General features: G+C 35.5%; 1 protein-coding gene across 4 annotated transcripts in view; it reads right to left on the reverse strand.

Annotated features, from left to right (window-relative positions):
• Window positions 1-297: 297 nt before the first annotated feature.
• Tfpi (tissue factor pathway inhibitor) overlaps window positions 298-12,120 on the reverse strand; it is a 42,675-nt gene continuing 30,852 nt past the window's right edge. For 3 of the 4 annotated variants that reach the window (XM_036183094.1, XM_036183095.1, XM_036183093.1), the window contains exons 6-9: window positions 11,275-11,451; window positions 10,660-10,752; window positions 1,806-1,985; window positions 298-919 (exon numbers count right to left, since the gene is read on the reverse strand). In XM_036183094.1, coding sequence (XP_036038987.1) covers window positions 828-919; window positions 1,806-1,985; window positions 10,660-10,752; window positions 11,275-11,451 — 542 coding nt within the window. In that variant the 3' untranslated portion in view covers window positions 298-827. Of the gene's footprint in view, window positions 920-1,805; window positions 1,986-9,583; window positions 9,966-10,659; window positions 10,753-11,274; window positions 11,452-12,120 lie in introns of those variants that run through there. The other variant, XM_036183096.1, reaches the window with a different exon arrangement.

Here is a 12,120-nt window from a genome sequence, read left to right on the forward strand (position 1 = left end):
ATGTGTGTGGTGCCAGTGGAGACTGGAAGAGGACATCAGAGCATCTGGAGCTGGAATTGCAGGTGACTGTTAGCTGCCACCCAACATAAGGGCTGGGAGATGAATTCACGTCTTGTGGGACAGTACCTACAGTACCTGCTCTTAGCTACTCACCCATCTCTTCTGCCTTTCCATGGATCCTTAAGGCATTGTGTACTACTTTCTTTGACAAATAAGAAACCACAATGTATGACTGCACTTTTATAACTGAAAGAGATTATCAACCAGTTCTAAAGAAGGAAAAAAATGCAGAGTAAAGCTGGGACAATGATTTTTATTTGGATTTACAACTCTGTAAACAAGTAACAAGATAAGTAACAAGTTCTTTAGTAAATACCAGTGTAACAGTCAAGCTTATTGTTCAGGGTAGAATATTTTATTTCTTACATTGTTAAAAATGAAATCATTTGAGAAGGTTTAGACTCTCAAGGGTACATAATGTTCATGATCATAACAAATGAAAATATATCTTCCAGTAGATGGTCACCAACGGAAATGACAAAAACTGATTCAAGTGGTTAGGAGTGGGAGAACTTGTAATTAAATGGAAAAGGATCAAGACAAATTTCACAGTAGCCCGTTAACAAATTATAGCTTAAGTTTCATTGGCTAGATTAGAAAAGAAACACCAATGAAAACACATCCTTAGCAGACAGAATGGCCTGGAAAATTAACTATTAACATGTTCATTAACATTATTGTAGTAGAAGAATAGACGCCATAGTAAAAATAGTTTATAGAAATATTTAGTGAAATTAATGTAACAATAATATGGCTATATCTTAACACTAATTAATGGCTTCATAAACTACTTCAACTGAAGGCTCCTTTCTTCTTTGGATTTTAATTACTCCTTCTTTTGGTATTCTTTTGATGAAACCTACAATAAGAACAACAAATGATAAGACAATAGAGAAAAGAGAACACATAGAAACTTATCTCAAATTTTCTCAGTCTTTCATTTGTCTCTGTATTTGTGAAATAATTTATTTTTAAGAAAGCCATTTTGCATGTGTGAGAGTCACCAAAACTTGGTACGCATACTACAATTCAGTTAAAATTACATGCTTATTTTCATAAAAGGGTAGATATGTGGCAAATATGTGGTTATTAGAGCAACAGATTATTTTCTTTAATTTCTATGCTCTTCATATTCTTTGTGTTCTTTGTATTATATCATTATGTTCAGGGAAAAGTAGTCAAAATGTTAAAGTTTTGGTGTATTAAGAGAGAACTTGCAAGAATTTTAGCATATTTCTTAAAAATAAATTCTTAGCTCTTAAACGTTTAAAGGAACGTGGGGCTGAGAGGTGCCTCAGCCATTAAGAGTGTGCACTGCTCTTCCACAGGACTGACTTCAGCTCCCCATGTCGCTCCAGGCAGCTCATAGACACCTGCAGCTGCAGTTCCAAGGGATCTGCCATCCTATTTAGATTCTGCAAACACCTGCACATATGCATGGCAGACCCATATCCAGATGCACACACATACACATACATAAAAAATAAAAATCTTTTAAAAAGAGAAAATTAAAATTTTGAATCTATTTGAAATTGATAACTGCTCTGCAATACATATGAAGAACAATTACAGCTAGTATACATACTAGTGTTATCTAAGTTTAGTTGGTGAGAGGGCAAATACTGACCAAGATATTATAGTACTTCTTATAAATAAGAAAGTATCTGTTATTTCATAACAAAGTATTTCATAATTTCAACATAATTATCATTCCAAATATTTAATGGGAAGCATATCTTTCATACCTCTTCTACACGCTCTAACACAGTCTCTTTTGGTAGTAAAATTATTACTGTTTCCCCCACATCCAGTGTACTTAAATTGGCGGCATTTCCCAATGGCTGAATTGAAGTAGAACCTCTTCTCATTGGCTTGACACAGTCCACTGTCTGCAGGACTAAGACACCAGGAAGGGCCGTGATATTCTAAAAATAAATAAATAAATAGAAATTTTAAAAATCAAGAACATTTGGTAAGCTCTATGCATTGTGAATCTGAGCCGCCTTATTATGTATTCCTTGCAGAGTAGCTTTATGGCATGTCTTCTGAATAAAGCAAAATCCTACAAAGATTAATACACAACAAAACCCTAGAGTTTCAATTCCCAGAATTTGCTTAAACAAATTGAAATTTCATAATACCATAATCTTTCTCCAATGAACAAAACAGAGCACATTTGATAAAAGGAAGGTCTATGGTTAGTGTTTATGTGAACAAATTAGTTATGCACAATCAAAACAAGTCGTACTCAACAATTTATCTTCTGAAACTTCAACTATATATTTACTAATACATATAAATTAGTATATGTGAAATAAATTTTCCGTATTTACATAGTAAAGTAAATCACTGGTTTGGAATGGATAGCTTAGTCTATCAATAGAACCAACAAACACTCAAAAACCAAAAATATGCAACAAGGATAATAATGACAATAATAGTGATAATAATAACTCTAATGTGAAAAATAGTTGGAGCTCAGTAACATTTTTAAAATTTCTTTGGTGATCTCTCTCTGAAGGGCAAACTGGTACTTCTTAGCTGTCCAGCTGTTTGATGATCATAAATGAAGGCTGCAAGTAAGGTGTTGGATGGGGTTGAACTATGGAGGAAAACTTAGTAGCTTCGGCAGCTGGTGAGATGTCATACAGCACATGCAGAAGAACTTGATAAATGTTCATGGGCAGGAAGTACGACTTTGAAGAGTCCAGTGGCCAACAAAGGCAAGCAGGTTGTGTAGAAAGCAAGCGGCGATCTTTTGACACATAAACCCTAGATGGAAATAGACTGTAAAAGAAGATAACTAAAGTGAGATGACACAGAAAAGTCTTAATTTGATAAATATATTTTTGTCATCTCCTGCCTTCTAGATATATGAGTAGAAATCAGAATGTCTGGACATAATAACTGACATACTAGGTAAGAACCTGGAAAATTAGAGAGGGAACAATGATAATGGAAAAACATATAAGAAAATTTATAAAGGTAATATACAAAATGTAAGATTTATGCTCCCATAGACAATATTTAATTTCATTTAGGTCTTTGGCTGAATACAGAAACACTGCTCTTGAAAGAAACCAGTGTTCAGACAGTGTCTAGATTATTAGCGTATATTCTGCTACTGTGCATCCTTGAACATGAATGTGCCCCATCACAAGCCTGAGGTGTTAAGATTGTGTAATAAGAACGGGTTCTAAAGTTTCCACCAGATGCTAGCACTTTCTGTCATGAAGAGCTCAAGAAAGCAATTCTAAAGGTAGAAGAGATATGCTGCTGCTGGGTCCTCCTGGTGTCCAACAACTCCAGTGGGTAGCCTGTGTTTTCTCATTACTCACCAGTTTAGATTTGAATAGTTAGCAACTGCACCTCCTTTGTCTCCTGAACTTCCAAAGCCACCATTCGGGTTCAGAAACAAAAGTGGCAGACTAGAAGCAATTGAATGAAATTGAGAAACAGAGGAATTTGTTACTTGTTTTATGTTTTGTCCCAGTAAGCACTACATATATTTTATAACAAATTGTCTTAATACATCACTTTCACTTTAGTGTTTCCTATATAAGATGTGTCAGTCCATAGTAAGTTGCAGAGAATGCATATTAATGTATCAATACCTATAACTGTACCTTTCTTGACCAATGTTAATTGCTATGTTTTTATAGCAATGCCCACCCTAAGGCCCCTTACATCAGGACAGAGAGAAATTCCTCACTCTCTGACAGTAACTCCTTCTCCATTAGCATATGACCTGATGAAAGTTTAGCTTCATAATCAAAATCGAACATACTTCAAAATGAAGAGAAGCTAATTTGATTATTTGCCCCTAGACCAGAGGTAAGAAGGAAGAATGTCACCAGAAAGCAAAAGCCTTTCATCCCAGGTGAAAACTAGAACCAGAACAGGCATTTCTAGGGGAACACATGTCACAGAGTATATGCCACAGGTACAATGGGCACATAGGCTCTAGCCTCTCTCTTCCTTTGACCATCTAATAATCCAGAAATACTTACTAGTGGCCAATGAACTCAGAAGCCAGGGGAAATGGGTTTAATGCAACACAGGAGAGCAAAAGGCAGGGCTAATGTGTAAGTAGGCAGTTAAGAGCACAGGTGCATCAGAAAAGACTTGATTTAACCATCCAAGACTTCACATTTCTGCTGCCTGTACACAGTGACTTCTGCGTAAGTGTCTAGCACAGTCCGAGAGCTGAGGTTAGTGTGCCAATGCACACCACATACCTCCTATTATCACACACTCGCTCCACTCAGAGGCATCTTCCCAAGAATGAACAGTGGCAGCTGTTTACTTATCTCATTTTGTTAATCCTGACACCAGTCCCTGTCTACACAGATCCAATACAGCATGTCTTCGACCACATCAGCAATCATGTTCCTAATACTAGAAAGAATATAAGTATTAAAATATACAAAACAATTTTCAATTTGGGAGTGTTTTTATAAGGTACTTGTTTTTGCAGGACATAAATCGCAGATGATATTGAAGTGGACTCATTGTCTTTAAGATAATTTTAATGCTGACTACCATTTAATTATTTTTATCATAAATCATACATAAAGTAAAGCAGACAGTTTCTGCTGAACATTTGGAGTCCTTGACTGGCATCTAATTAAATTTCCAGAAGTGAGAAATGAAATATTTTTGTACCCCCTGAAAAGATAAGTTTTCCTATGTTCAATTAACAAATTTATTCTAGACATAGGTAGACACTCACCTATTTAAATTCCAGACATTGGTATCTACAATAAAAGAAAACACATTTTGAAGTAGTTGCATAGTGTGATTTCTTTGGTCTAGATTATGATTAGTGACAGAAATTTAAGATAGGATAAAAAGACACTAACCTGGCTGATTTCTGCTCATGTTCCAAAGGGACTTTAACAGCCAAATGCATTCTATCTTGATCCCACCATCAATAACAAAATGAGTGGATTCCATCTAGAGGGCTTTTGGTAGGTTCTGTGGCATACAACCTCCCTTTCCTTTTTGGTTAGAAAACATTACTATCTAGTGTGACTGCTAAAGTACAAGGTGATAGCCCAGGGTCACTTTTCAAGTAAAATTTTTTATGTAAATTTACTTTAAAATTCATACAGTAAACTTGGGGCTTGCTTAATGAACTGAAACATTATTGAAATGTCTTATTCCCACAATACTTTCCTGTGTAGCTTCTCACTGTATCAAGCAAATTAGTATTTATGAACCACATCATGACCTGTGAATTTTTTTTTTCTGAAATTTTTTGGAGGTGGGGGGATTGAATAACAAGTCATTTCTTTTTTTCCTATAAGTTGTAGTAAAGAGAAACATAATTTTATTACAATTTTTATAAAAATTTAAATAATATCAAAACATAAAAAATATGAAACAAAACACCGGCATAATTCCCTCCCCCTGATTAAATTACTATGAATTATTTCTAAAAATCTAATGTTTGTCACACAATAAAAATGATTGACTAGAGGTAATTCAGTTCCCTAAGGTGGTCAATAAAATGCTGCAGACTGAAACCTGCTCTGGTTGGCATGGACAGGAAGGCCACCATCTCCTCTGATTGACAGAAAACACACATCCATTCACTAGAAAAGCAATTACTGAACCAGCAGAAACTGATACTTCGTTCAATGTGGAAAAGAAGGCAAGGACTGCTGAGAAATTACTTTGAGGATTAGTTTCCTTTCCCTGTGTCTACTAGGCCACTCAGTAGAGGGCAAAATGTAGAGGTTGTGCAGCCAGAAATTTGAGATTGAAAGGTCATAGGAACAGACTGTAAGAAATCTTTCCTGGACAGGAAAGCCTATACAAATTAAAAAGGAAAGAGAGAAACTAAGTAGGTATTTGTTTGCTTTTGTCTAGAGGTTGGCTAATCCATACTCAGAGTTCATTAAGGTATCTATACTCAAGAATTTTTCTTAACAATACAGAAAGCAATAAGGCTTTAGACAAACAATTATGAAATTTTTCATGAACATATTTTTTTCAAGTGTTTTTATTAGGAAATGTATGTTTGGAAAAATATACTTACAATCAGTACCATCATATGAGGGTTAGTATTTTCATCTTAAACTACTGTGCAGAGGGGCTGGAGAGACGGCTCAGCAGTTAAGAGCACCTGCTGCTCTTACAGAGGACCCACATGGAACCGATACCTGCTGCCTCGGGCAATGCACACCTGAGATGCACAGACATCCATGCATGCAAAACTCCCATACACATACAATAAAACTAAATAAACTTAAAATGCTATATTGAGAACCCTGTGTAGGAAAGGCTATAGATCATGATTGCTGACACAAAACATGTGTATCATAGAGCTTTGTCTGTGCAGCTGAGCATTCATTGTGTTCGGCTTGTTGAATATGTCGGTTAGCTTTTATAGAATGGGATTTTAACAATCAGAGAAACAATAGAATATGGGCGAGAGCACAAAAATCAGAATATTTCCAGTTTGGAGGAGTATTTTAGAAAGTCTAGACTCATTAAAGAAGAGAAAACAACAAATGGAATTGTAAGAGTGTAAAACTGGAAAAGCAGATTTAGAATATATACGAAGAACTATAACAACTGAGGAAATCCAGGAGTGAGAAAGGTGGCCTTCTCCAGGGAAGACTTGGCAGCAAGCACATTTACCCTGTCAGCTGTTTTATTTATTTATTTATTTATTTATTTATTTATTTGGTATTTTGAGACAGGGTTTCTCTGTGTAGCTTTGCGCCTTTTCTGGAACTCGCTTTGGAGACCAGGCTGGCCTCGAACGCACAGAGACCAGCCTGCCTCTGCCTCTTGAGTACTAGGATTAAAGGCATGCGTCACCACCGCCCAGCGGTGCCCATGTTTTAAATTTCAACTTATGCTGCCATACTGTCTGTAAGAACTCATCACTGGCCAGGCACATGCCTTTATTTAATCCCAGCACTCGGGAGGCAGAGCCAGGTGGATCTCTGAGTTCAAGGCCAGCCTGGTCTACAGAGCAAGATCCAGGACAGGCACCAAAACAACACAGAGAAACCCTGTCTCAAAAAAAACAAAAATAAAAATAAAAAATAACTCATCATTGAAACCTTCTCCTACCTGGCAATTACATCTCCAAATAACAAAACCACCCTCATATTTTCATTCTTCCATTTCCAAATTCTATTACAATCCCCACCAGCCAGTACTCCAATTCATAAATTTCACCTAAATTATAAAGCACACAAATCTATACCTCAGATCATAAAAGTGGACAGACAGGTGTCTTAAGTCTCCAATGATCACAAATAAAATCCAGAGGCACAAAAGATGAAATTTTATTTAGTTTAGTATGCTAGGATTTTACAAGCACTGTATGTTAATTCAGATAACTATAATGAATTAAGATTCTTCGATTCAAGGTTACAACTTTAGTTGTATTAAAACTATAATAAAATATGCATTAACAATACCTTTGAGCTACATCTTTTATGTCTATGTATCTTAGATGAATCTGGGTCAGCGCCATCATCACCAAAACCAATCTTAAAATCACTATTCTTGTTAATGGCAACACCATATTTTTAGATATTTTATGACATGTTGCCTCCCACATGTAGCAAAGAAAGAACTGGATGCTGAGAGAAACCACACACTTTTTTTCAAGGGTACAAAACAAGTTGGGAAATTACAAAACTGGAGTTAAACTCAGATTCCATTCATAAAGTCAGTGTTCTTGCCCACGATGAGACGTCATTCTAAAGCTAAGTAGAAAATACTTCTAGACTTCCTGGGCAAATATTTCAATAATTTTATCAGATAAAGTTTATGAAACTTCATTATTTCTAATCTCCAAATCCCTTCTCTCCATCAATCTCCAATGAAAACAATCTAAATGTGCTGCATGCACCATCATATGTATGAGTCAGTGTTCATCAAGTCTGAACAGGAGGAAGGTACCTGACTGAAACAAAAACCTTAATAAGGGGGGCTGGGAAACAGCCTTGGGGGTACATGGTGAGCCAAATAGCTCTCCAACATCTGAAGGCAGGAATCATTAGGTCGGCGTGTTCAACCTGCCCTCATTCTAGAAATCACAAAACACAGCCCAGGCCTTTGTCTCTGTGATCAGATGCATACCAGTGAGTAAGCTCCTGGCATTCATATAATTGAAAACTGGGAACACAGTCCTGTGGTGTTGTGAAGGGTAGAGTTGGGGGCTCTTTGATGGGTGCTTCTCACTTCATTTCTGCAGAGATCATCTTATCTTTAGAGAGAAAATTGACACTCAAGAACGAAGACTTAGAGTAGCACAGATCTTTCTAAACTAATTCTTATTCCTAGTCTATCTTCTTGCTGTCAATACAAAATCCATATTATGATATAGATTCGCCTACTATTTTGAGAAAAAGAAATCTTAGCAAATTAACAGTGCTAGTTAGTAGTTTGGTCTGTAGTAATCTGCAACTAACTTCTGTTGTGGCTTTATAATTGTCACACACTTAAATTTCTATTATTGTATTCTAAAATTGTATTATTCAATACAAATGTCATTTAAACTAATTTGGTTGACACAGTGAAATTGTCCATTTCATCTCTTGTAAAAGTATCTGTTTATGTTTAAGAAACATTTCTTTGGAGGGCTCTGCTGTCTGGGACAACCATTATCTTTGATTAGACTCAAAACTGTGAAGAGATTTGCCAGGTAGGTAGGGTGACAGCTGCGATCTTGGCAGAGGAAGTGTCACATTTTTGTTCCTTGCCAGCACTCCTGCCAGGAAGTAGAAGGCCTGATGTGAGCTCTGCTAAAGCTCTCTATTTATGGAAAGCCAGCTTGCCAGGGTGTTAGCACAAGCTACCAGATTTACTGTGCAGGAATACGTAGGATGAGATATAGTCTATGTGAGAATACATTTGAAGGCCACCACATTTGCTTCAAATTGTGTGTGCTTGTTGATGAAATGAGGTTTACAGCACTGTCCACAGCACTCATGATTTTGTGGGGTATGCATTTAAATGTGTAACTCTTTAGTTGGTAAGGGGATAGTTTCTTCCCAGAAAATTTACATGATTGCAGTATTCCTCTGCATGTCATCCATATCTTCCAAGACAACATAGAGGTGAAAATATTCTATTGCAGATCTCTGACACGAACACGTCAGCGGTGACATTTAATTATTGAATAGCTTCTCTGTCAACATTATTCCTCTTCTGGAAGGCCAATGATAGTATATGTACATATATGTATAATTACATATGTATTTATTTCTTTTCCACCAATTTATATATATGTGGAGTTTGGCACTAGGTCATAGATAGAGTCAGGAGAGAGTTTCAAGTGGCCACAAGGTCTTCTTTATTACATCTAGTCATTCTCCCTGGACCTGGAGGCTGGCCTGAAGCAGTATGGCCCTGGATCAGTACTTAGGTGCTCCCTTTCTCATTCAGAGACCAAGTGCTGAGATTGAGTTAGCAGTAGGCTTTTGAAGTCTAACCAAAGATGAGTCTTTTCAAAATATCATAAAGGCGATATAGTCCCAAGGCAACTGTTAAGAGATGATGTACAGAAGCAAAGTGGGCTATGAGAATTTGGAAAATAATTTATTTTTTTCCAAGAACTGTCAAGTCTATCCCAAAGACCCAGAACCAATATTAGTCTTCCATTCCTAGTTATAAGTTTACCAGTTAGACATAGTAAAAGACTATGCTAACCATGAATGTTAATATTAAAACTTCATTAATTAAAAGTATAAGAAGATCAAGTATGCCATCTGACTATTAAATAAACCCAAAGATAACATGTGATAGGAAATACATAGAATGCTATCCAATCCTAAAAATAAAAAATGTGAGTACGTGAATGTAGAAGATGTTCAAAAAGACTTGATAAGTATAATCAGCATTCTTCCAACCACCATTTGTTCTTTCTTTTGTAACTGTGGATCAAAAAATTAATAAACAAAAAATGTAAATCATCTACCTTATGCTTAACATTGAGACAAATGCTGGAAGAGAAGCAGGCAATAAATGATCACACACAAAACCGTGTAGCATAGTAACTCAAGCAAAGCAAACACATCAAGTGATAGCCATGTTAAATGAATCTGATTGGGTAGCCAGAGGAAAAGCAGAGCAAGGAGACTTCAGTACAGAAGTGAATCCATAGACAAGAAGATGAGCAGGCCAGTGAATACCAGTTGGGAAAAAAATTGCATAGAATATTCTGTGCAATGAACATGGATAACTTGTGATTAAGAATAATTTCAGTAGACAGAAAGTCTTATATTTAAAAGCTAGTTTTTTAAAGTCTGGGATAGGTAAAAAGCTAACAGAAAATGTTGACAGATTAATCAAACTAAGTAATGAGGCTAAATTAAAACAAGCAAAGAATGTGTCATGTACACATTTCTACCTGTTACATACACAGAAGCCTTTCTTTAAAGAACATTTTAAAAAACATTAAGAAAAACTATTACTTTTATGAGATGAAATACCTGAAATTCATCAAATATCTGTATTTTAACATATCCTCAAATAATAAAATCATTATTTTTAAAAAGATAACTCTAAGACACATCCACTTCTATTGTTACCATATTCATAAAATAATAATAAAAATAAGATTCTTACCCCAGTGGCTGGGCACTTTGGTAGAGTAGGGAGTCAAAGTGTTATTTTCAGTATTGAGATCAGGTGTGTAGTCACCTGTCTGTAACTTGTTCACTGGGGAAAAAACAACGTAAGCAATTACAGTCTGAAAATACAACAGAATTTCATATCTTTATATACAAGCAAATGCAACTGTTGGCTTAAGAGCAGAAGACATTGCAATTTAGTCCCCTGCTGTTCTAAATTAGCAAACAAGGAATTTTAAATACATGTGCAAGTTAAGATTTCCATTAGTAATTTTGTAGCTAGTGACCAAAATCCTGCAACAGTTAATACATAAGGTTTCCTTTTCTTATTTTTATGAGTAATTATTAACCTTCATATTTTTTAAGAATAAGATATTTCAGCAGTCCTACCATTTTGCTGAATGTATATTGCAGTACTCTGAGGGAAGAAAGTTAACTACTCTATCTGAGAATATTATGAGATTTAAAGTAACTGTAGAGATGTGTTAATTATCAGTAGGCATTTTTAACACAATTAGGAATCTCTTTCAGACCTCCTATCTGTTTGTGCAGCTTAAACAGAATCTGGTTACATTCTCAAGGAGTCCTCATTTTAATGAAGTGAACTCACCTGGGTCCTCACAGGTGCTCTTACATGCATCCAAAGTCTCAAAGTTGTTGAGGTTGCCTAGGCACCCGCCATACTTGAATTCTTCACACTGCTTTGACTGGTTGCTATAAAAATACCTAGTAATGAGGCTGCGGCAGATTCCAGGGTCCTCTTCCAAGAAGCAGAAATCTGGCTTTTCTAGAAATGGCAAAAAAAAAAAAAAAAAAAAAAAATCACAAAGAAATATTCTTTTGTTATTATCATTTAGTTATTTTAATGACATTTATAATTAACTTATTTGGAAGATAAACTTAAAACCAATTTTAAAAGTTTAAAGGCTAAACCAGAAGATAATTGTTATCTCATTAAAAATAAATAAACTGACTTTATTAAAAACTGAACCATTATCTAACCATTTGCGTACTTGGAATAAGGAAGATGAAACTATGTCTTATATTTTTTTATCTGATATTTCAGTTCTAAATTTCTTATATTAGATTACAGAGAATTATTATCAACATTTTCATGAACTAATAAAATAAAGGATAGTGGGTTATTTGATATATGCTGACCTTGCTTTAGAAGTACAAAATATTGTGGTAAGTTTTACTTTAATAATTCTACTGGTAGTAGCATTATTGAACTAATAAGTTCAATGCACTGATACTAAAGAAAGGTCTGCTGAAGTGTTGAGAATCATTAGGGAACGAGTATTGGGTCAGTTCATTAAGAATGCTCTAGAGGTTTAAACACTGGGAAGGATCCTAGTGGTACGGAAGTTGCCCTGGCTATTCTTGGAGTTCCTGAATTCTTATGCTGGAATTGATATCTGTGCTCAGTAAGGCATCCTCCACTTTCGGTCTCTCC

Source organism: Onychomys torridus, chromosome 4 (genome assembly GCF_903995425.1).
Source record: "Onychomys torridus chromosome 4, mOncTor1.1, whole genome shotgun sequence".
Classification (NCBI taxonomy): Eukaryota; Metazoa; Chordata; class Mammalia; order Rodentia; family Cricetidae; genus Onychomys; species Onychomys torridus.